Raw genomic sequence first — 26,421 nt, 5'->3', positions numbered from 1 at the left:
CTATTTGGAAAAATGACAAAAAACTTCCCTAACCTGGTGAAGGAAATAGACATGCAAGTCCAAAAAGTACGAAGAGTCCCAAACAAGATGAACCCAAAGAGGTTCACACCAAGACAGATCATAATTAAAATGCCAAAGATTAAAGACAGAGAATCTTAAAAGTAGCAAGAAAGCCTTAGCAGGTATGGCTCAATGGATATGGCATTGGCCTACAGACGGAAGGGTCTCAGGTTTGGTTCCAGTCAAGGACAGGTAGCTTGGTTGCAAACTCAATCCCAACCAATTGATGCATCTCTCTCACATTGATGTTTCTCTCTCTGTCTTTCCCTTTTCCTTCCACTCTCTTTAAAAATCAATATCCTCAGGTGAGGATTAACAAAACAAAACAAAAACAAAAAAACAACAACAAACCACTAACTGAGCTACCTCTGGCCAGGTAGCTCAGTTAGTTAGAGCATTGTAATGATACACCAAGGTTGCAGGTTCGATCCCTGGTCAGGGCACATACAAGAAGCAACCAACGAATGCATAAATAAGTGGAACAACAAACTGGTATTTCTCTCTCTCTCTCTCTCTCTCTCTCTCGCTGGTCCCCCCTCTCGCTCTCTCATTCTTAATTTTAAAAAATTAAGAATAAAAATTTAAAAAGTAGCAAGAGAAAAGCAGTCAGTTACATATAAGTGAGCTCTCATAAGACTGTCAGCTGATTTCTCAACAGAAAATTTCCATGCTAGAAAGTATTGGCATGAAATATTCAAAGTGATGAAAAGCAAGGACCTATAACCAAGATTTCTCTACTGCACAGGCTATCATTTAGAACTGAAGAAATAAACAGCTTCCCAGAAAAGAAAAAGCTAAAGCTGGTCATCACCATTAAAGCAGTATCATAAGAAACTAGAGGCCTGATGCACGAAATTCACGCAATAGTAGGCCTTTGCAGCCCCAGCTGCCTTGGCTGGCCCTTGGAGCCCCGGCTTCATCCGGAAAGTCATCCAGACGGTCATTCCGCTGTTCGGCTGTTCAGTCGATTTGCATATTACGCTTTTATTATTATAGATTATTATAGATGTTAAAGGAACTTCTTTAAGAGGGAGAAAAAGAGACCAAAAGTATGAATAATAAAATAGCAATAACTATATACCCATCATTTATTAAAACTATATAGTTATGTCATTTGGAACATTTAATCCATTTACATTTACTTTAATGTAAATGGATTAAATGCTCTAATCAAATGACATGGTGGCTGAATGGAGAAGAAAACAAGATCCATACATATGCTACCAACAAAAACCCACTTTAGAGCAAAAGACACAGAGCCCAGCCAGTGTGGCTCAGTTGGTTGAGCGTCATCCCATGCACCAGGAAGTTGCTGGTTTGATTCCCAGGCAGGGTACATGCCCAGAGTTGCGGGCTTGATCCCCAGTAGGAGGCATGCAGGAGGTAGCTGATGTTCCTCTCTCATCAATGTTTCTCTCTCTCTCTCTCTTTCCCCCTTCTTCTCTCTGAAATCAATAAAAATGTATTTTTTTAAAAAAGACACATTGGGGGGCGGGTTTGAAGGGGTCAATGGGGGGGAAAAAGGGGACATATGTAATACTTTCAAGAATAAAGAATTATTAACAAAAGAAATTTTTAAAAAAGACATACAGAGACTGAAAGTAAAGGGATGGAAAAAGATACTTCATGCAAATGGAAATTTAAAAAAAAGCTGGGGGTTGCAATAGTTATATCAGACAAAATAGACTTTAAAACAAAGGTTATAAAAACAAGAGACAAGGAAGGGCATTTCATATGTAAAAGCCAAGATATGGAAGCAACCTAAATGTCCATAGCAATTGGATAAAGAAAATATGGGGTATATATACAATGGAATATTACTTACCCATAAAAAAAGAATGTGAAATCTTACCATTTGCAAGAATATGGATCATGCTGGGTATTATGCTTAGTAAAATAAGTCAGACAGAGAAATACAAATACCACATGATTTCACTTATATGTAGAATCCAAAGAAAAACAAAAAACAAAATTAAATGAACAATAAAAATAGACTCATAGAGAACAAACTGATGTTTACCAGATGGGAGGATTACCAGGGAGCTAGGGGAAAAAATGAAGGGATTAAGAAGTTACAAATTGGTAGTCACAAAATAGTACAGGGATGTAAAGGACAGCATAAGGAATATAGTCAGTAATATTGTAATAATCATGTATGGTGCCAGGTGAGTACTAGACTTATCAGGGAAATTACTTTGTAAGTTATATAAATGTCTAACTATGCTGTATACCTGAAACTAATATTAAATGTCAACTACAATTAAAAATTTTAAAAAAAATTTTAAATAAATGTCACTGTAGATTTCTTTTTAAAAAGTTGATCTTCAACATAAAAACCTAAATTAAAGTTATTTTTTAAAACACACAAATAAGCCCAGCTGGCATGGCTCAGTGGTTGAACATCAACCTATGAACCAGGAGGTCATGGTTTGATTTCCGGTCAGGGTACATGTCTGGGTTGCAGGCTCGATTCCCACTGTGGCGCGTGCTGGAGGCAGCCAATCAATGATTCTCTCTCATCATTGATGTTTCTATCTCTCTCTCCTCTCCCTTCCTCTCTGATATCAATAAAAATATATTTAAAAAAAACAAAACCCCCCCCACACAAAAAAAGAATCAAAGTAACAGGATAGGGAAATGGGGATTGGACTATGGGCATATGTTTTCATTAAAACCAAGTTGGATATATACAAATACTGAATCATCATGTTGTACACCTGAAACTAATATATTGTTATATGCCAATTATCTACCTATAATGATAAAAGCGTAATATGCATATTGACCGAATGACCAAACAGCAGAACAACCATCCGGATGACCTTCCGGAAGACCATGCTATGACACACACTGGCACCAGACCAGCCAAGGCGGGCACGATGCAATTGGTTGGGAGGGCCCTGCCATCACCCCACAGTCACCCCAAAGAGGCCCAGGCCACTGGGGCAATCGGGGGACGGAGGGAGGGCTCTGCAATCACCCTGCAGAGGGAGGCCCAGGTCACCCTCTGCGCAGCGATTGATTGCAGAGCCCTGGCCAGGTGGGCAGGGCCTCCCTCTGCAGAGCAATCTATCTGGGGGCCCCGCGATCGATTGCCCCACAGAGAGAGGCACAGGCCAGCCAAGTGATTGCACTGATTGCACTGCATGCCTGTCACCCACAGAGGGAGGCAACAGGTGGCGGGGGAGCAGCGCAGCACAGATGGCAAGCAGCTGAAGCGGCGGGGGTGGGGCCAGCTGCTGGCAGCCGGGGGCAGGAAAGCCCCAATAGGCCCTGATCGCTGGCCAGGCCTAGGGATCCTACCCAAGGGGTCCTGGATTGTGAGAGGGCGCAGGTTGGTCTGAGGGACCTCCCTACCCCCCGCCGTGCACAAATTTTGTGCCCCGGGCCTCTAGTACCTCAATAAAAATAAATAAATAAATAAATAAAATAAACATTAAAAACCAAGTTGGCAGGCCACTGGCTACAGGAGAAAAGAAGCCCTCCAGGGAGCAAAGATGTAAGCAGGAAAGAGAGCTTTCTTTAACACAAAATCCAAGCCAAAGCATGGTTTCAGAAGAGTGAAGCAATGGGTTTAGCAGTGATTTTCAATTTTTTTTATCTCATGGCACACATAAACTAATTACTAAAATTCTGCTAAAGGCATCACTAAAATATTTTGTATTTTTTGCCGACCTGACACGCCCCCCCCCCCCCACAAAAATAGGTATAATTTTGACTTATTCACACCAGATGGCTTTTGTTGTGTCAGCTGTTGTCATTTTAAAATTTGACATGCTAAGAAAAAAAGAGATCAGTGGCCCTGACTAAATAGTCAATTATTGCATGTTAAAAAATAATCCTCCTCCCCTGCCATGGACATCCCCGTGCCATGGACATGGGCTTTATTTGTGGGCTATTGGGGGAAGAGAGGGAGGAGCTAGGGCTGGTGGATTTATAGGGGAAGGGGCTTTTCAAATTGCTTTTTAATTAGTGCATGTTGCCTGGAGGTTGAGTGAGAACAGCTATAGAAGTGAGAGGAGAGGAAAAGGGAAAGTCATGGAACGGACACTTTCCTTAGGGAAGGAAGCCTGAACCCGGATATAGAGACTGGGGGTGGGGAGGGAAGGCACCCTTCATATACTGAGACTCAATCAAGGTCACTGCTCGATGCCAGCTTCCCCTACACCCCTGCCCTATCCCAGCTCCGGGCCCAGATGCCTGCCCTGCTAGCTCCCTCAACTTCTTATGGAGAGGAGGGTATGAAGATATGGGGAATGGTGGCACCCTTTCTGCCTCTGGGTCCCTTGACTAAGAGAAGTGCTCATTCAGCCTGCCCTGAAGTTCCAGCCAGAGTCAGGAGGTCAGGAAGCCAAGGCTCGGGCAGAGGAACAATTGTGCCCTTCACCACCCCTCCTGACACTTTGTTCCTCCCTGGCCCTGCACATGAGGTTGCAACACTTGGCTCGATTCTTGTATATCTCGCCTCTGTTCCGGTCCCACAGTCTGGCCTTTCTGCCAGCTGAGCAGACTGCTGCAGTCCCAGGTGTGCGTCCTTACATGGAAGACATCCCTGACATGTGCTCAGAGGACTGGGAAGAGCACTCAATGTAGGACACGGTCCCCACCTGCTTGGCAAGCACAGTGCCCTGCTCATGTGTAAGAGATAAGCCACTGATTGGACAGCTTCCTCAGTGTGGTCAGGTCAGTCCACACGTCCAGTTTACAGCCAACCAGCACAACCTTGGCACTGGAGCAAAATTCCTGAGTCTCCTTGTCACTTCTTGAGGACACTGTCCAGTGTTTCTGGTTGGCTGTGGAAGCAGATGAGCACCGTGTCTGAATCAGGAGAAGCCAGGGCCAGACGATATCACAGTAAGAGGAACCTGAAGTATCCCACAAGTTGAGCTCAATGTGCACCTGTCTATCTCAAAACTCACAGTGTAGTTCTCAAACATGGTGGGGACATAACTCCCACGGTAGGTGTCCTTGGCAAACACCCGAAGGAGCACCGTCTTGCCACACTCCCCAAATCCCCCAACATGATGGTGCAACAGCAGGTCTGCCCCAACATGGTCCAGAGCCGTACCTGGCACAGCTCCACTTCCCAGGCCTCACTGCAGACACGGGCATCTCCACATCTCTAGGACCATGCTAAGCCTCCACCCAGACTATTGCGCCCCTTGCTGCATCCCCAACCCCTTAAAATTTCTCAGGACACACTGATTTGCCATGGCAACTGATTTTCTGTTAGCAATTCTCCTCTCTTCATGGACCTAAAGGTGGAGTTGCAAAGGAAGAGAAATAGATCATAAGCATGCGGTTGGTTGCCCAATTGCCTTCATTGTGAAAATGGAGACAATGGTCATTCTTCTCATTCTTCCTGGAATGGGGAGGCAATTTTAGGAATAAACTCTTTTAACATGCAGAGAATGGCCTCCCTTCTAGTCCAAGGACCTCAATACACATTTATGCAAGATATCACTATTTATAAATCTAATCCAAGAAGATGTTAAAAGTTCTTGTTAGTCTGGCCAACGTGGCTCAGCAGTGAACATCGACCTATGAACCAGGTCACGGTTCGATTCCTGATCAGGGCACATGCCCGAGTTGCAGGCTCGATTCCTAGTGGGGGGTGTGCAAGAGACAGCCAATCAATGATTCCCTCTCATCACTGATGTTTCTCTCTCTCTCTCCCTCTCCCTTCCTCTCTGAAATCAATAAGAATTTGAAAAAAAAAAAGTTCTTGTTAATGTCCACTTTCAAACTAACCTGCTCTTTAAAGCCAGACTGATGGCTCTAGCAATCTCTATGAAGCCTCTTCTGTAGCTCTGAAAGGGGGGAAGAAACTTCTCTCATTTACCACTTCTAGGCCAAGAGAAATTACTTTTGGCTCAGGCTTTCAGTGGGGGTCTGAGTGTGATGGAGTAAATTAAAGAATGGCTCAGCAGAATGGGAATAGATATTAGGTCACACTGTGTGCTGGGATGGAAACTCCCTGGGACTGGCAAGCATCAACACAAGAAAGTAAGAGCAACTGGGACAGAAACCTCCATATAACAAGACGGATGGAGAGAGCTTCTCACCAGGAGGAAACCGCCGTAAGGACCGCCTGACATCCAGCAGCACTTGTTGGTAGTCCTTGCTCATCTGTCGTAGGTTTTTCCCTATTGGAGGAAAAGGAACATGTCATTGTAGGAATGTCTGGGAAGCCAGATCAGGAACAAAATATTGTGGTATTACACCAAAGGCCAGGAGGACGTACTCCTGCATTTTCCTGAAAAGAACATGACTCAAAATACAATAATTGGAGATAATTCCAACGTTTAGTTCCAAACATGCAGTCTTGTGACCTAAGAGGAAGGATCTCATTGTCCAGGAGATAATAGAGTTAGGTGGAAAAGCTGCAGAGAAGTCAGGGGCCTCCTGTGGCATCCCTGGGGAACTGCTCTGGATTTCAAAGTCCACATCTATAAAAATGGCATTGTTCCCTTCGATAATATACTTCTCAGGTTACTGTAAGGATCAAATAAGATCATAAATGTGGAAACCATAGACCACTGAAAAAACTCTAACATCTGTAAAGTCTAGGAAGCACTGAGCTGTTCAGAAAGGAGTATTAAGATAAACTCCTATAAAGGAGAACCTAACTTCCCTTGACCCAGAAATTCTAAAGCTAACACACTGCAAATAGGACATTGTATTTCTGCTCAGGTGATAAGCCCAACACAGTGTGAATGTAAGGAGCAGGCTCCAGCTGTTATATATATATAACAAGTGCACATTTCCCTCAACCCAAACTGAGTGTTGTGTAGCAAGTCTACATTTCCTTCACAAACTGAAATCAAAAGCTAACAGAGGAGCCTGTGCAAAACTTCCCCACACAAACGTCATCTTATAAAGATCGGGGAAATCTGCAATCTGATAGAAGAACACCATCTCAGGATTCAGAGTGTGAACATGGTAATGCCTTTCCCTTCCAACAAAAGGCTTACTGCTCTGAGGCAGCCAGCTTCAAAGATTAAACAAGAGGCAACTTAACACCTACTCGGCTGCACTATGACACTGTGAACTTTTACTGGCGGAGGCTGTTTCATTATCTCCAGTATCTGGCACACAACAGGAGCACAACTAATATCTGCCAAATGAGTGAAAGAATCCCCAGGAGCCGGACTTTGCCATACATAGCAATAAAGCAACAAATGTTTGTTGAGTGAATGACAAAATGGGTTCATTGTTCTATAGTACTTTTATCTGTATTCTACACTATATTCCAAGGAACTCCTTTTACCACACAGGCCTTGCAGATTAGTTAAAGTTATAGCTTTTCACAGAACTACAGAATTTTAGAATCCAAAATGAGCATATTTCCCAATAAAAATTCTTTTTAAAAAAAATGTATTTTTACTGATTTCAGAGAGGAAAGGAGTGACAGATAGAAACATTAATGATGAGAGAGAATCACTGAACGGCTGTCTCCTGTACACCCCCTACTGGGGATCGAGTCAGCAACCCGGGCATGTGCCCTTGACCAGAATCAAACCCTGGAGCCTTCATTCACTCTGTAGGCTGACGCTCTATCCACTGAGCCAAACCAGCTAGGGCTTTTGTTTTTTTTTTAAAAAGATATTATTTCTCCCCATAGCCTGTTTCTCAAAAATGTAGTCCATCTACATCAGAATTAGGTGGAGTGCTTATTAAAATACAGATTCCTACAACCCATCTCTAAGTAAATATGGACTGAAATATGCATTTTTTTAAAAATACGTTATTTTTTGTTGTTACTATTAATCCTCACCCGAGGAATTTTTCCATTGATTTTTAAGGAGAGTGGGAGAGAAAGGGAAAGACAGAGAGAAACATCAATGTGAGAAAAACACATCAATTGGTTGCTTCCTGCACAAGCCCCAACTAGGGCCCAGGCCGGGGAGGAGCCTATAACCAAGGTACATGCCCTTGATCGGAATCGAATCCGGGACCCTTTGGTCCACAGGCCAATGCTCTATCCACTGAACCAAACCAGCTAGGGATGTTTTAATCCAGTGGTTCTCAACCTTCTGGCCCTTTAAATACAGTTCCTCACGTTATGACCAAACCATAAAATTATTTTCGTTGCTACTTCATAACTGTAATGTTGCTACTGTTATGAATCGTAATGTAAATATCTGATATGCAGAATGGTCTTAGGCAACCCCTGTGAAAGGGTCGTTCGACTGCCAAAGGTTGAGAACTGCTGTTTTAATTGATTTCAGAGAGAGAAAGGAAGAGGGAGAGAGGGATAGAAACATCAATGAGAATCATTGATTGGCTGCTTCCTGCACGACCCCTACTGGGGATTGAGCCCAAAACCTGGGCATGTGCCCTGACCAGGAACTGAGCCTGATCTCCTGGTTCTTGGGACAAAACTCAACCCCAGAACCACAGGGGCTTGGGGTGAAATATACGTTTTTAATAAACTTCTCTACCTAGCCAATAAAAGCTCATTCCATTTTTGAATAAAATTCTACTTATTAGTTTGGCCTTCTTTTCAGAGTTGGACCAATCATATTCTCAATGCTTTAGATTTACTCATCTACTCTTGGTTTGACATTTGCATAAAAATCAAAGATTCTGAAATTCTTTTTTCCTTGCCTCCTAAATAAGCTCCCCTCACAGTACTCCCCATCTTACCTGATATAGGAGGTGGGTCATTGATGTTCACATTGAGGAGCTTGGGCCACACTTTTCGTCTCATCTCATCAGTTAGGAGCCCTCCCTCGCTAATAGCCATGCGTCTAAGGGCAGCCACATCAGTGGGATCACTGTTCAGAGCCTGGTATATCTTTGCCACTTTCTTTTTCTTTTTGGCGTTAAAGCCTGCAAAAACAAACAAACAAACAAACACACACACACAGGCGTTGGAGGGGCATTAAGGCACATATTCAGCATGTGTACATTTTCTACTCAGGGCTCAATCTCCTTATCTGGTCTGAGGTACAGGTAGGTATATTTAAAGCCAACCTACAGATATTTAATTAGCACATTATGTACAAAACACTAAGGAGGTATGCCATGTAAGTGATCAGCAAGAAATTATAATTATAATAAATGCTCAGTAAATTCAGGCATATCTGTTACTGTTAATGTTTTCCTAATAGAATGCCTGTTCTTTCTTAATATATATCTCTTAATATTTTTCCTGTTGTTTATAGAGGAAAAATGTATATACATGCCACCAAAATTCAGTAATATATTTTAAAACAAAACCACAAAAATTCCTAGTTACTGATAAAATATCAAAATCACAGAAATATTTTCAAAATCAGAATGTCAAAGGGTATACTTGGGTCTCCAGTGTGGGTGGTTAGAGAGGCATGATACTACACACAAAACAACTGTTTTTTAAAAACCATATTAATATGAGCATAACCAATGGACATAAGACACTGGGGGGTAGGGGAAGCCGGGGTATTGTCAAGGGCGGGGGGAAAAAAAAAGGACACATATGTAATACCCTTTGTAATGCTTTAAGCAATAAAATAAATAAATAAATAAATAAAAATAAATAAATAAAAACCATATTAATTACTGTGATCTGGAAGTTATGTTTTAAGCATCTTACATCCTTATGTGATAGTTTGTTATTTATACATAGGCATTTTACTGTGTTTAATTGTCTTTTTAGAAAATTGGTTGAGAATTTTTGGTTGATGTTTACCATATTATAATTATTCTATTTAAAGTAATGGAGTAATAGGCTTCTAGAGTTTTCAGGCAGAATGTCTAATTTTAAGAACAGCAAACACAACAAAAGTTAAACAAGACACCATAAAAGAGATGCCACAAAGAAGTGCACTATAATTGCCAAAAAAAAAAAAAAAAAAAAAAAGGAATGTGCAGACACCAAGAGCTCAGAGAATGTTGTGAGTCAGACTAAACTGAGAAAGCATTAGCAAAGAGTATAATTTACAAAGGAAAAGGCGGGCCCTGGCCACTTAGCTCAGTTGTTTAGAGCACCATCCTGTACACCGAAAAGTCGTAGGTTCGACTTCCGGTTAGGTCACATACCCAGGTTGCGGGTACTATCCCTAGTCAGGCGCCTGCAGGAGGCAGCTGATTGATGTTTCTCTCTCTCTCCCTTCCTCTCTTTCTAAAACCAATAAAAGCATGTTTTCAGGTGAGGACTTAAAAAAATATATAATAAAGTTAACATGTTTTAAAAAACAGGAAAAGGAGGATTTCAAGAGGCTGGGAAGAGAGGCAGACAGCAGAAAAAAGCTCGGAGACAGGAAACACAAGGCCCTTTCCTTTAACAGTAAACAGATCATTGAAAATATTTATGTAGCATATATTAGGTGTAAGGCACTGGCACTGGAGTAATATAAGGGGGGAGATAAACACTAGGAAGTAGGCTAGGCTTTAGAGAAGTTTAACGGCAGGTAGATTAGGTTCAGAAGGGACACTTTCTAAATAAGCAGTCTTCCTCAATAATTTTCTATTCTGAGGCAACAGTCTACAAATTGTTTCCATGACAAAGCTCCACATTATTAACACAAATGAAAGCTGGTACCTAATGGTCATGGTTACCTACCTATGAGAGCTGTGACATAAATTAACTGCTTTAGAGTCACATGCAATTGGAGGTGCAGACAGGAAAATAATGCAGGTCACTTTTCACCTACGTAAACCTGTTCTCCTGTCTAGAATGTTCTTTTCCCTGGTAACTTAGTAGAGTGATCATCTCTTTCAGGTTTGAGAGATTCCTGGCTCACACCTATAATTATGGCATAACTGTTCATAGCAAACCCCTCCTGCTATCTGTACTTTCAAAAATGTCCCGGCTTGGATGCTAAATTATATGGTTACTTTATCTAGAAATCATAAAAATTATGTCCCAATTTCCTCTGTCAGTATGACACCTAACTAGTTAAATGTTTATTTACAAGGTGCTTCATGCTCTTGGCTTGAGTGTATTCATCCATTTGTCCACCTACCCACTTGTCCATTAGTCCATACATTTATCAGCCTATCATTTAATGAACATCTATTTATAGTAAGCACTGTACTAAGGATAAAGATTAATTTGACTCCTTCCCAGCACTTGAGAGGCTCACAGTAGGGAAGGGTACAAACAATTATTATACATGATATAACAGAATTATGAAACTCCTGAGGAAAGAATGACTACTTCTCATGCAATCAGGAAAGGCTTTGCCAAGAATAGATCTTGTATCTTCTTAAAGAAAACTGCACATGGAAGAGTGGTTGAAGGGAGAGGACTGTGTGCAAAGACCTTGTTACATGAAAGACACATCATGTCCAGAAAACACAGAGGTAATTCTGAGGCTGAAGTATTGGTAAAAGAAGAGGACAGAAGCTTGAAGGTCTGCAAAAAATGTAGCTTATGGAAGAGTGTGGGCTGGATTTATCCTACACTCAGGAAAGACAGGGTCGAGGGGCCATCCTTTGGAAGAGAAGGCTGTATGTTTTCAAAGAGGGACCATAGATAAACAAGACACAGAGAAGACTTTTTAAAAATATATATTTTCTATTGATTTCAGAGAGGAAGGGAGACGGAGAGAGAAACAGAAACACCAATGATGAGAGAGAATCACTGATCAACTGCCTCCTGCATACCCCTCGATGAGGATGGAGCCCACAACCCAGGCATGTGTCCCCAATTGGAATCGAACCTGGGACCCTTGAGTCCACAGGCCAATACTCTGCCCACTGAGTCAAACCAGCGAGGGCGAGAGGACTTTTTATTTAAAAATATGAGAAGGAACTGAATTAATTTCCAACAAAGAATATAAAGTACAAAATAGCCTGTAATTTTTTTTTTTACTTAGAGTTTCTTTGTATTTTCTACACATCACAAATTAAGAACAATTAAATGGTAATATGAATACTGTTCGAGATAAACTGACTTTAGAAATCTTGTTAACCTACTTACGAAGAGTGTGGAAAAATTTCCTTCATTTGTTTAGACATATAGTCACCCTGCCCCTCTTTCCAAGTAAGCTATTCATTAAGCAATCTGGGGGAAAGGAAAATCCTTGCTTGTGTCTTGAAGGAAATAACACTGTTTGCAATCACCTGGATTTCTATTAGGTTTGCGTAAGTAATCTGCCAGAATTTTTACTATTTCTAGACCTAAACCACAGCTCCTTAGTTTTCTTAACACAGTTCCAATTCCATTTTTAATCCTGCATTACAAAATTTACTACTACCTTCTGGTTTTCGGTGCTCTGTGGGAACACAGTGTGTACAGAATAGAATAAAAAGCTAGCTTAGCTATTGTTCCTTTGGAAACACTGGCCTATAATAAATGACATCATTTTGCCCATACTACTGTTAAGAATATGCTTACTGCACAGCTCTAAACACAGTCATGTGCTAATTAACAACGGGGATACGTTCTGAGAAATGTGTTGTTAGGCAATTTCGTTGTTGTGTGAGCATCACAGAGGGCACTTACACAAACCTGGACGGTATAGCCCACTATGCACCTAGACTTTGTATATGCAGCCCATCAATGACTGAAACTGTTATGCAGCATATGACTGTAGAGATGTAGACTCTTTGGCCTTTTTCTAAAGATACCGGTACTTCCCAGAGTAGGATGCTGCTCAAATGTGGGGTCTGTTCAGGCCCCAATATCACCTTCCTCAATCCCACAGCTGAGTGATTATTAATGGCAGATAAAGAAGGCACTCCTAAGTGTGCGCCCACCCCACAACCATTTATTACCCCTAATATAAAAACTCTCATTGTGACATAAAAAGGGAAGAGAAAACAGAAAACTCAAGTAAGCTAGAAATGTATAAATTATAGAATGATAAGGTCAACTGCTAGATTACACAAAGAGGGGAAAAAAGGTTAGCAGAGTCTCAACTGAAACTAATTTACATGTATCCTCTTCATCTCAGAGAAAAATTACAGAACTATTCTTGGGATGCTCAGGAAAATATAAAAATTAATGCCTACTATCTCCTTTAAGATACATTTTATATATGGATTTTGGGGTGGGACACGCACTTCCTGACTCCAGAATGCTAACATTGGACTTGGGATAAAAGTCCACATTTCATCAGGAAGTAGTATATATGTAATCCCAATTCCTGAATCCTTTCTTCTCCAATTCCTTTTTGCACCCCTAATAAGAGAGATGTATTACATATTCCAAAGTTGAGACTTTCCAAATTCCTTTACAGTAAGAGATCTTGGCTATGATAACCACGACAGAATGAAATGATTATTCTACAATTGGCTGCAAAATATAAGACACTGCTATAAATAAATCCTTGATGCCTGAAAAGCAATTCATTCAACACAGGAAAAGATGATAAGAGGTACTATTTGGCCTGCTCTCCATTAAAACGATCATTTTAATCAGGGCACTGAAGCAGCAGTTCTTAACAATTCAGATAAAAGATGGATGAGCCTGTTATTGTTTCAAATATTTCCCAACTCTGGCTACAGAACCCAGGTGAAGATTCCTGCCTCCTCAGAGCAACAGGTTATCTCCAAAAACACCTGGCTTGGGAACTGGAAATATAGGGAAAGGACAAGGACTGAAGATGAACACTAGCTATGATTCCTCTAAAAGTTTTTCCACATCAGCAAAATACACATTAATGGCTTACATCAGGTAAAAGGTCTACATACTTAATAATGGAATCTTATGTGAGAGTACAAAATTCCATACTTATTTGGTTTAAGCTTGCACATCAAGAAAGCTTTGCAGTCTTTAAATAGCAGTTAAACTCAAACTAAGCAATGTTAGCCTTAATCAAACAGTGAAAGAACCAATCAGAGAGAGAGGGAGAGAGAGATCCATCCCCTCAGACAGACATTGCCCTGCCCCTCCTTGAACTCTTGATGTTGACATTGAAAATTAACTTAAGCCCTAGCCGGTTTGGCTCAGTGGACAGAGCGTCGGCCTGTGGACTGAAAGGTCCCAGGTTCAATTCCAGTCAAGGGCACATGCCTGGGTTGCAGGCTTGATCCCCAGTAGGGGGCATGCAGGAGGCAGCCGATCAATGATTCTCTCTCATCATTGATGTTTCTATCTCTCTCCCTCTCTGAAATTAATTAAAAACACAAAAAAAGAAAACTAACTTAAAATTTTATGCTTGAACTTCATATCTGTACTGGAGAAAGACAGTGGGAGAAGAAAACCTTACCTTTTTCTGAGTAAGGTTCCTATTAAAATCTAAATAAAACATAGTAGCCTTTGTTTTTGGAGGCCCTATTTAGTTTCAACAAACAGTACCAGAGTTAGCAGAGATTCATTACTGAAACATAAAAACAAGTGTGCATTAAGAAAGACTGCTTTGCCCTGGCCGGTTTGGCTCAGTGGATAGAGCGTCAGCCTGTGGACTGAAAGGTCCCAGGTTCGATTCCGGCCAAGGGCATGTACCTTGGTTGCGGGCGCATCGCCGGTGGGAGGTGTGCAGGAGGCAGCTGATCGATGTTTCTCTCCCATTGATGTTTATAGCTCTCTATTCCTCTCCCTTCCTCTCTGTGAAAAATCAATAAAATATAGTTTAAAAAAAACAAACAAACAAACATAAATGGCAGGCCTGCTCCTTCTAAAAAAAAAATTAAAAAAAAAGAAAGACTGTTTTACCTCAACAATGCAGAAAAATATTCTAGAGCGTAAACCATGAACTCTACAAACGAGAGCTTCCAGTGTTAAAAACTGTCAATTCTCCAATATGATTAAAACCACAACGAAAACAAAAAGGAAAAAAAACCGTGAAACAAAACAAAATAAAAACACTCTGATTTCTAAGTTCTTCCCATGCATCCAGAGAAATAAAATGAAGGAAACTGGGAGGTACTCAGTCTCTCAAAACAATTGCACTACAACAGGTCACAGACCTGCACCACTTGGGGCAGGGACTATTATGCCATGAAGACAGATGTCACACACCATCAAAGGGTTACAAGGCCAAAGGGCCCAGGGAAGTAATATGATGAGTGAGCTCCACTTCTATCCAGGAAGAAAAGGGGGACGACAGAAAACGAGCTCAGAGAAACAAGATGTGGATACCGGGTGCTTCATCATCATATGTGGGTTGAATATGTCAACTGGTTCTACTATGGCCGCCACCAAAGAGTGGGAAAGCTAATTATCTTCCCCAGAGGAAAAAGAGATTATTTTACTTGGTGCAGAATAAACATGAATACTTTTAACAGTCCTATCTTAATATGTCAAACATATCTGAAAACAGTGCACAATGAAACCATGATTTCATAGAAATAATGGCTTAGGGTGAGACAGTATAAAAATAGAAAATAGCTTTTTACACAATTAAATAACATTAAGACAGGTGGGACAGGCTTGAGACATAAAGTCGATGAGTGTCTGCCAGGAGCCGTGGAGACTGGGGAATGGGCTTCCTCTTTGGAATACTAATGTTCTGTAATTAGACAGTGGGGAAGATCGCACAACCCTGTGAAAGTCCTAAGAACCACTGAACGGTGCACTTTAAAAGGACTGGATATTATGGCGATGAAAAGAAATATGTGTCCACTCACACCACGGAAGTCAAGGCGGCGATCGCTGAGGTCTGGGCACCTGCCCTACAACCAGGGAGGTGGCAGGAGTCTGTGGACGTGGCCGGACAGCTTCGGGCCGGGCTGAGGCTGAGCCCAGTTCTCAGACCCGATTCCCCCGTTGAGACGCGCCGGGGCCGAGTCCCGCCGCCCTCCCCACAGGGGATGCGGCTCTGCCACCATGGCTCCTCTGGTCCCCGCATCCGTGGGCCCCTATACTAGGCTCTCCTTCCCTTCGGCCTTTTCCTCCCCGCCGTCCCGACTCCGGCCCGGCCCGGCCCTCGGCCCTGGGCGCACCCAGGTGGCCCGTCGAGCGCCGCTGGCGCCGGGACCCGCTCCGCCGACAGCTGTCCCCGTCGCCTAGGGTCGCCCCTGTCCCTCGGGCTGTCCTCGCAGGCCACCCCTCGACGCCCCGGCCGGCTTCCGTACCTGCCGTCTCCGCGCCGTCGTCCCAGTGACTGGAGGTGGGGACGTCGCCCTGCGCACTTGGGGAGGCCATGTCCCGGGGGCCCGGGCCCGGGCCCGAGCCCCGGCTGGTGGCGGAGCCGAGAGAAAACGCGCCCGCACTTCCCGGCAGGCCCGGCTCGGTAGCCCGCTGCGCGCAGGCGCCACGGCATCTGCGCACGGGCCCCGCCCCCGTACCGGCACGTGACCGTCCGCGACGCCAGAACGAGCGCCGGCCTCCCGGGCGGGCAGGCGCACAGGCGCCCTGAGCGGAGAGAGCGCGGGGAGCGCCCGGGAGAGTTGCGTCAGAAGTATATAGAGCAAGTGCGTTCCGGAACAGATTTTGTCATTTACTTTGCTTTTCTTATTTGTAAAGTTATGCTGATAATAATGAGAGTACTAACTCAGTTATTGGGAAAGTGCTGAGAATACTACCACGCATATAGTACCTACTTCACAATGAAAAGCTCGTGTTTTTGCTTACAAGGATCTTACCTCCTATCTCACCTACCCACATGCTCCTGTCATCATACCTGGCGACTTCAGGCCTTGATCAGAACCATTCTATGTGGTTCCGCAGGCTGTTCACTGCACAGCGCCAGGAGGCGCCTTTCACAGACGATTATGTGACCAGTGTCCCCCTTGGAGCTGCACAAACCTGGCCACTCATCCAAGATGAACATGTCTTATCAGATCTTTGACCACTTTCTCATCTTCAATGACAGTGCTTTCTCTCCAGTTGGCCACGCATTCCCTCGGTCACACCCCTATTGTCGAGGCCAGAAACTGCCCCACACACCTTAAGTTCCTTCGATTCTGGTTGCGGGGTGACCCCTACCAAACTGCTCTTTATTCTCTCCAGACATCCAGCCCCCTGGGTTTACTCCTCGCCTCCCTTGCTTTCATGTTCAATTCAAATTCCATGGTCTATCTACCATTACAAGTCATTTTTAAAAAGGCCCTCTGGGTAGGTTTCACAAGCAGAAACGATTGCTTTGAGGTTAATTTGATTTTTAAAACGAATATTCAATTTATTAAAATTAGAAATCCCCAAATCGAGTTTTCTTAATTTCAAAGAACAAATTTTACAATTCCATTCATAAATCTAGTCATTTTAACAACCATATCATTGGTCACATTAACAAACTTGATTAAATTCCTTTTGAAGATTTGACATTGCACTTATAAATTTAATAATTCACTTTTCTTTTTAAGTATCACAATTTTCTAACAAAGCCTTTTGGGATTTTATGTAATTCTTGTGAATGAAATAAACTTACATGTTAAGTCATGAGTTCTTTTAAATGTATCAATACAAATTTAATAAGACTTCGACTTAAAATCGCAAGTCAAATCTATTATTCAAATATGTTTGTAATCAGTACAAGAATCTGTTAGAATTTCCAAAATTATCTTAAATATTACAAGTATTTAAAGCATCACATTTTTGCATAGATTGCTTAATGCAAAAAATATTAGCACTGCGAGTTTAAAACATTTCTAGTTGTGATTCTAAATTGTAGTTGAGGTTAAAAGATGCGTATTGTCCTAAAGCAGCAGTTCTCAACCTGTGGGTCGAGACCCCTTTCGTGGTTGAATGACCCTTTCACAGGGGTCGCCTAAGACCATCGGAAAACACATATATAATTACATATTGTTTTGTGATTTATCACTATGCTTTAATTATGTTCAATTTGTAACAATGAAAATACATCCTGCATATCAGATATTTACATGATTCATAACAGTAGCAAAATTACAGTTATGAAGTAGCAATGAAAATAATTTTATGGTTGTGGGTCACCACAACATGAAGAACTGTATTAAAGGGTTGCGGCATTAGGAAGGTTGAGAACCACTGTCCTAAAGAATTGTTGTTCCAATTTGGGAGTAATATACTCAAGCAATTTGGGGTATTTATTTCTTTGTTACTGTGCTGGCCAGTGAATTCTTGTCTATAGTAATGATGGGACAAGGATCTGCTCTCCTCCCCATCATCACAATTCCAGGGCTAAGCAGTATGTTGTTATTGTGAGGCTTGGGCCAGCTCTCATTCTCTATAACACAAGAAGGTGACTGGCTCTCAGGGAAAAGAGAGAGGGTCAAGAAACTGCCAGATGCTTAGCAAGATGAATGGAGATAACCAATTCCTGTCCCAGGCTGATACCCACTTTGTGTGCAGCACATTGTCTAATTGCAATTCATTACCATGGAACTCTATATGTCAGCATGATCAATCATTTTGCCTCATAATTCCTAATGCTCATTCTCTTTGAAAGGAGATCTAGATGGCAAATGAGAATTGTTTAAAATAATGAATTACCATTTATTTATATAAAATGTATATTAAAAAATGATTTCAGAGAGGAAGAGAAACACCAATGATGAGAATCATTAGTCGTCTGCCTCCTGTTACACCACCTACTGGGGATTGAGCCTGCAAACCGGAGCATGTGCCCTGACAGGGAATAGAACAGTGACCTCCTGGTTCATGAGTCAGTGCTCAAACACTGAGCCACACTGGCCGGGTGAGATGGGACTTTTAAAGCCTTCCTGAATCAACAGAAATGAGCGTACTCAAGCATTGTGATGGACATTTCCATTGCCGTTACATGAGCTTGGAGCCTGTAGGTAAGCCAGAGCCTGCTGGGCCGGTCTGCCATGGGGCCAAGGACACCAGGAAGCACATGTATCTTGGAAGATCCCAAATCACAAACATGTCGATTACTGAACCCATTTGTTTGCTCAACAAATATTCATGGACCTTAACCAGTCCAGGCCAGTGCTAGGACCTAACATAATGAAGCTTTCTTCTCTGCCTTCCTGGACAGCTCAGGTTAGGGAGATGGCCTCTTCAACTATAAAAGGTGAAAAGTTCTAGGGGGCGTGGGTGGGGGGAAGAAGCTTAGAGGGTTGTAGAAGCCCAAATCACACAGAGGGGTGATGAAGGAAAATTTCTAAGCTTTTATAGAGGGTTGGGTAGCAGTCAGTCAGTTGGTGTAGGGAAGAGCATTTTAGCCGAGAAAATGGCACAGGCACTATCATGAAGCTAAGAGAAAGCAAACCAGTCTAGAAACTGTGCTTTAGTGTTCTTACAGCACAGTATAAGAGAAAGTGGACTCTGACACCAGTGAGGGCAGAGACGTGTGCTGGAGCAGGTCAGGCGGGATCGCTCGGGAGTTTGGACGGGATGAAGTCAGCAGGGTGGAATTAAATATTTTTAGCATTGAATGTGGTCTTTGATGTCACCTACTTTAATCTTCATTTCCAGTATAAGAGTCACCTTTACTTATCCATATGTTTATGGAATACCAAACCCGTGCCAGTCTGTGACATATCCTCTTCCCCTTGAGTGTGGGCAGCACCTGTGAATATGATGCGATTTTACTCTTGTGATTAGGTGATGTTATAAGACAAAGACGAAGGGATTCTGCAGATAAAACCAGGATCCCTAAAAAGGGAGTTTGACCTGGGTGGACCTAATCAGATGATTCATTTAAAAGAAGTTGGGGGCCTTCTCTGAAGAAATTCAAAGCAGCGATTCTCCTATTGCTTTTTAAGAAATGAACTTCCATGTTGTGGAGAAGGCCAAACAGTGTATAGCAGGCAGCTTCTAGGAGTGGAGGGCCTCAGTCCTATACCAAAAGAAACTAAATTTGGCCAACAGTAAGTTTGGAAGCGGGCATGGAGCCTCAGTTGAGATCACAGCCTTGCCTGACTTGATTTTAGCCTGGTGAGACCTGAGTAAAGGACCTGTCTAACCCACACTTGGATACCTGCACTGCAAAACCAAGATAATTAAATTTGTGGTATTTTATTACACAGCAAGAGACTGAAAAATCTCACCCCAAAAAAGCCCAGGCAAAGATTTATTGGCTCATGTAACTGAAGTTTTTGCCCTTCTGCATCCCCTATCTCCACCTCTCAGCTACCCACCTCTTCATGTTGACTGAATTACAACCCCACATAGGCCTTTGGGGGTCTTAATACGACCCTGACAGCCTGGTCTCACCATACAGTACTTTCTACATCAGACTGAATACCTTAAATTCTTTGTCTCAGCATTTCTAAGAAGAGTGTTTGTCTTACTGCCACCTGCCTAGACTGAACCATTCACTGTAGTCACCATTGGTTAGGACTCAATCTTTTTTTTTTTTAAATATATTTTATTGATTTTTTACAGAGAGGAAGGGAGAGAGATAGTTAGAAGCATCGATGGGAGAGAAACATCGATCAGCTGCCTCCTGCACACTCCCTACTGGGGATGTGCCCGCAACCAAGGTACATGCCTTTGACCGGAATCGAACCTGCGACCCTTCAGTCCACAGGCCGATGCTCTGTCCACTGAGCCAAACCAGTCAGGGCATTAGGGCTCAATCTTATGCTCTACCATTGAGCCAGGGATGGAGCCTTGTAGGTGAAAGATTTTAATGATTGCCCTAGGATTTACAACACGCATCTTTAATCAATTTGCCTTCGACAGTAGATTCCCATTTCCTTCCTTCTAATCTTCATGTTATTATCATACTTTTATTTTCTTCTAAAATCCCTTTTCCCCATCTCCTACTATTGCTTTCCCCACCCCACACTTGCAGACAACCACTTAACTATGTTTTGTGGCTATAGTTTGAATTTTCTAGAATTTTAAATGGATGGAATCATACAGAATGTAGTCTTTTTGGTATGGCTTTCAGTCAACAAAATTATTTTAAGACTAATCCATGTTGCTGCATGTATCAAGTTTATTTCTTTTTATTGCTCAACATTTCATCGTATGGTTTTACAATTCGTTTATCCATATGCTATAAACACACAATTCATTGCTAATATTTTTGCTTTAGACCAGGGGTTAGCAAAGGATGGTTCATTCACAAACCAAAACCAGCCCACTGCTTGACATTCTATGGCCTTTTACAATTTTAAATGAAGAGAAAAAAATCAAAAGATTAGTGGCACATAAAATATGAAATTTAAATCTCAGTCCAAAAATAAAGTTTTATTGAAACAGCCATGCTCATTTGCCTATTGCCTAAGACTGCTTTTATTTATGCTACAACAGTAGAGTGGTTGCAGTAGAGATCATGACCTGCAAAACCTAGAATACTTATCAGTTCCTTTACAGAAAGTTTGCCCACTTCATACTTTAGACTTCAGTTAAAGGTAATTAAAATTTTTATTTAGTCCACTCCAGGTATTCTTTTTTTAATCCTCACCTGAGGACATTTTTTTCCATTGATTTTTAGGGAGAGTAGAAGAGAGGGTAAGACAGAAACATCAATGTGAGAGAAACACGTCATTGGATGCCTCCTGCATGAGCCCTGACCAGGGCCTGGACTGGGGTGGAGCCTGCAACCAAGGTACATGCCCTTGACTGGAATTGAACCCAGGACCCTTTGGTCTGTAGGCCAATGCTCTATCCACTGAGCCAAACTGGCTAGGGCCCACTTCCAGTATTCTTAATTTTGTTGTATAGATCTAAATTTGTCTATCATATTCCTTATGCCTGGAGAACTTCCTTTAGTATTTCTTATAGGTCTTCTGGCAATCTATTTCCTCAGTTTTTATCTGAGAAAGGCTTTATTTTTCCTTTTTTGAAAGTTATTTGTACTGCGCATAGGATTCTGGGTTTGTTTTTTTCTTTCAGCATTAAAGCCATTCCATTGTCTTCTAGCTTGAATGGTGTCTGGTAATTCTTAAGTATCCTCTGTATGTGCCACTTTATTCCCTGGGTTGCCTGTTAAGATTTTCTGTGTAAGCATTTTGAACATGATATGCCTTTTGTGTATAAATTTATTCTGCTTGGTGTTGAGTTTCTTGGATCTATGGTATGGTGTCTGTCAATTTTGGAAAATACCCAAATTTATTCCTCCAAATATTTTTTTGCCCACGTTATTTCATTTGGCCTCTTGTGCTCCAGCAATCCACAAGAGCATGCCTTCCAGTGGTTCTCAACCTTGGCTGCACATTAGAATCACCTGGGAATCTTTTTAAAATCCTGATTTCTGGGCCTCATCTTCCAGAAATTGTTTCTTTGTTATGGGGTGGGGCCACAACATCAGTAACAAAGAAACAGAATTTCCGGAGGATGAGGCCCAGAAATCAGGATTTTAAAAAGATTCCCAGGTGATTCTAATGTGCAGCCAAGGCCGAGAACCACTGCTTTACACCAAAAGGCTGCAGGTTTGATCCCCAGTTGGGTTGTGTAGAGGAGGCAAATGATCAATGTTTCTCTCTCCGCCCCCTTCCTCTTCCTCTAAGGATTAGTAAAAACATAACCTTGGTGAGGATTAAAAAAAAAAAAAAGATCATGCCTTGGGTCGCTGCTGCAACTTCAGCATGGGACTCAGAAGGAGCCGCCCCCACATGGAACAAACCTGAATCCAATCAACATAGTTGCTCAGCCCAGCCAATCCTCAACCTGAAGTAGAGCTGCTTGGCTGAGCCTAGTTTAGATCAGTTGAACCTAGATCTGCTGACCTAGAAATTTCTGTGAGGATAAACATTTTTTGTTCAAAGGACCACAGAGCAAAAGCAAGGGAAAGAAAAAAGTTTATCTGCATTGGCTGGCTAGAAACCTGAACAGGATTCCTGGCAGCACAGGTATGCAAAAGCATTCCAGGAAGCAGAACTAAGCCCGGAGAAAAGGGTTCAAATCTCAGGTGCTGGCCCTGGCAGGTTGAATTGCTAAGGGTGGGCCTCTTCTTAGCCAGCTCCAGCAGCCCCCACTCTGGGAAGGACTCCCTGACTATTTTCCCTTCCCTAAGAGCTCAGGACTCCTTTCTCCTACTGTTTTTCTGTGACATCTATCTTAACCTCAACCCCAAGGCAACTACAATTAATATTTTGTTTTCTTCCAATCCTGTCTTTCTAGCAACAGCCCTTTCAAGTGCCAGGGGATTGTTTCAGTTTCCACCTTGAAAGGCCCAGAGGTTGTCTCCTATCTCCCTGGGGGCATTCTAACCCTATCCCCAAAGGCTCATCTGTTTGCAAGCCTGGTGTCTTAGGGGCCACTGTGACTTCAACATCCACTTACCTTCAGGATGAACTCTGAATTTGTTTCTGTCACCCAGGAATTTCCATTTCTTTCCTTGAAATTGGCTATTTATTTGAAAGTAAATTATGTTAATTTTAGTCAGCATCTTCAATATTTGGAGCAGGAGTTAGCTGACTACAATTTTTGACTGGGCAATCTGATTTTTAACCCTGGGGTGTTTTTTTTTACACAGACGAAATGATTCCTCATACACAATTTCATTTCCTGCTTTTGCATCTGAAAAGCACACATTACCCCACAGGTTTGAGTCTCATGGACAACAACAGTTTGTTGAAAGGCATCTTACAGGTGAGTACATAAGGAACCCTGGGCTGAGAAGCTGAGTGGGTGAATGAGAAACAGAATGAGGTATACATGAGATGTGGAGAGCTGTGGCTATTTGGATTCCTTCATAGAACTGCTCAATACACAGAAGCAAGGTCCTGCCTTTCTAGTTAAGCCTACAAATGTTTGACTCTGACTCACAGGGTGGGATCAGGGAACCACTTACCAGCCGCTGTTGCTTTTCCTTTTCAGAGGAGCCAAGAAAACACTGCCAAAGCAGGTGATGTAAGAATGAAGCTGACTCAGAAATACCCAATCGCCTTAGGAACTTCTCCAATAAACAGACTGGCCATCCTATAAACTCCCATATGGAGGTACCTGGGGAGAGCTTCTTACAGTAAGGCCAGTAAGAATCCCTGGTGAATATCGCCACAGAGAGGCAAATCCAGATAGCAGTTTGCTATAGTGCAAGAATATTTGGCTTTTAGTAGAAAATTTAAAAATTCAGAGGAGACAGATAGAATCTTAGAGGGAAATCGTAGAGGGTGGGAACAAGGCAATTCAAATTAGATCCTTGACCTGCATCTGTTGAGAACCTGTCATGTTTAACGTATGCATATTTTCCCTTTCTAGCATAAGACACTTTACAGCCACGAATAAAAAAGTATAGCATCTCTTTAGATGTGGCATCATTTTCTGTACATAATCTGGTCAGGATCATTGTTTAGCCTCCAGTCACTTATAATTTCACCAACCACTCATTAAAGAAACCTTTTCTTATGTTAATTCAGTCTGGGGATTGTGGCTTATAATTACACTTGCAAGCCTCAGGTCAAGTTTCTACTGACCTTGAGATGCTCTTTATGCAACAGTACTTTTATTAACTTTTTGTGTGGTGGGGAAGGGTAAGGTGGAGGTGAGAACAGAGGATGAAATTACCATTTATTGAGCATCTATTATGAGTCTGGTGTGGTGCTAAGCATTGTCCTTGGGCTACTCTAGTCAATCATGTTCAATACTGAGGGATAGTGGCCTACTTTAAAGAAAAAAAGGTTTTATAATTAAGCACAGATTAGTAAGACATACAAGATCATCAGGGAGTTTATATGCAGGTGAGGAGATAGACAATAAATAAATCAACAAAATAATACCATAAAAGTGCAGGTGTTGCCCTGGCTGGTGTGACTCAGTGGTTAGAGTACTGACCCTCATACCAAAGGGTCTTGGTCAAGGGCATGTATCTGGGTTGCAGGTTCAATCCCCGGTCCCAGTTGAGTCTCGTGTGGGAGGCAAACAATGGATGTGTCTGTCTGTCTGTCTGTCTGTCTGTCTGTCTCTGTCTTCTTTCTCTTCCCTCCCTTCCACTGACACTAAAAAGCCATGGAAAAAATACCCTTGGGTGAGGTTAAGAAAAAGGGCAATGGGATAGTGGTAGTAAAGGCAGTGGGAGGAGCAGGGAGACACTTAAGATAGGGTGGAGCATCAGCTGACATTAAGGTTTTCAGACCCATTTTGAGGAGGGAACTAGGGACTACTTTATTTCAAAGCCTTTGGCTAACTTTTTCCTTAAGGAGGAAAAGGCCCTGGAAGACAGCCTTTCTAGCATGCATGTCACCGATTGTAGGCTACCAAACTTATTTGGCCTACCGCCCCCTTTCCAGAAAAATATTACTCAGCCCCTGGAAATTAATTTTTTAAAAATTTTAATAGCAGTTACTCATAGCCCCCAAATGCACCTGTGGCCATCACCGCCCCCCTGGATCGCTGCAGCGCCCACCGGGGGGCGGCAGTGCCCACTTTGGGAATCACTGGGCTATACAGTTCCTAAAGCTGAGGCACAGGAAGGAGGAATTACCAGTAGAGAGGCAGATAAAGACTAATGATTAAACAACTACTCAAACCCAACTCTAGTCTTAGGAGAGAATTTGCTGGTGGGAATCTTTAGGCAGTTATGACAAAACTAGATTTTTCAAGAGATGCTCAAACAGTCAGTATTAATTATAACCACACTTGACAACAGGTGAAACAAGATGAAATTTAAAGATCGAGAGAAAATTAACATTCCCAAGTATGTCAACCAATCTCCAATTTTCTGCACTACTTTAAGGCTATAATAATTAGCCATACCCTGAAAATCTAATTTTACAAAATATATTCCTGTCTCTAACAGGCCCTCTCTAACAATTTATCTTCCTATATTTATCATGTATAAAATTGGAATGTTAGAAAGTAAAGTTCATGTTAGACATTTCAGTTTCAAGATATTACACAATGACTACTTTATTTAAAACACACTTTTCAACTCCAAATATTGATAAGATGTAGATGCCATAAGATAGTATGCAATGAAGATTTAAAGGAAACTAATTTTTAAAAACTGTAAATGAGAAAGAATAAAAGGCAATTCAAGTATATACTTTTGTAAAATTTACTTATTTGGCATTGATAAGTAAGTAAAACCCAGTTTCATCTCTTTTACCAGCCCTCTTGATAGTTTTGATCGGAGCTGCCAAGTATGTGCTCACCAGCACACCTTCATTCCAGGCACCGAGACTTTGCCAAATTGTCTCCGGGACTGGGGTAATCACCTTCCACAGGGCTTATTGCCATTCATTGAACACTGGTCTTTTCTGCTGTGAACAAGCTGTCTCCATGGACCTTTTCACTTAAGAATCATTCAAACTTTCTAAAATCAATGTCAGAGTTGAAAAGGAACTCAGAAGACAACTCACATAGTCTCCTCCTGACTGAACACACACAGAGGTCTGGAGAGTTCCAGAGGAGATTGTATAGTGAAATTACTAGCAAAGTCAGGACCAAGGACTAATCCTCCATAACAGGGGGTCAAGGAAACTAGGTTTATCAAGGGCCTAATAGGTGCATTAATACTTGACATTTACACTGATTCAATTCCAAGGAAGCAGTGGCCCCATTTTATAGATGATGAAACCAGTTCAGAAGTTAAGTAATTTGCCAAGTAGCCAAGTGCGTGACAAGGGCAGGAATGAAACCAGTCCTGTTTAGCAACATCACACTCTTTCACTGTTATCTCAATGTCAAAAACTCCCAGACTTTAG

General features: G+C 42.0%; 2 protein-coding genes and 1 pseudogene across 2 annotated transcripts in view; all 3 read right to left on the bottom strand.

The window, feature by feature from the left end:
- The window catches only part of TBC1D20 (TBC1 domain family member 20), a 29,366-nt gene extending 13,201 nt beyond the window's left edge, over positions 1-16,165 (bottom strand). The window contains exons 1-3 of the mRNA XM_070420087.1: positions 16,012-16,165; positions 8,710-8,895; positions 6,126-6,206 (exon numbers count right to left, since the gene is read on the bottom strand). Of these exons, the coding sequence (XP_070276188.1) occupies positions 6,126-6,206; positions 8,710-8,895; positions 16,012-16,081 (337 nt within the window). The 5' untranslated portion in view covers positions 16,082-16,165. The remainder of the gene's footprint in view (positions 1-6,125; positions 6,207-8,709; positions 8,896-16,011) is intronic.
- On the bottom strand, positions 4,404-5,494 carry LOC139014270 (rho-related GTP-binding protein RhoN pseudogene; annotated as a pseudogene).
- Positions 8,854-26,421, bottom strand: part of CSNK2A1 (casein kinase 2 alpha 1) — an 80,447-nt gene continuing 62,879 nt past the window's right edge. The window contains exon 14 of the mRNA XM_070420090.1: positions 8,854-8,895. The gene's annotated coding sequence lies outside the window, so the exon portion shown is untranslated. The remainder of the gene's footprint in view (positions 8,896-26,421) is intronic.

This window comes from Myotis yumanensis, unplaced genomic scaffold, assembly GCF_028538775.1.
Source record: "Myotis yumanensis isolate MYYU_CA2020_CCGP unplaced genomic scaffold, mMyoYum1.0.hap1 SCAF_7, whole genome shotgun sequence".
Taxonomy (NCBI): Eukaryota; Metazoa; Chordata; class Mammalia; order Chiroptera; family Vespertilionidae; genus Myotis; species Myotis yumanensis.
Note: the sequence above shows the minus strand (reverse complement) of the source record. Positions and strands in the feature narration are given on the sequence as shown.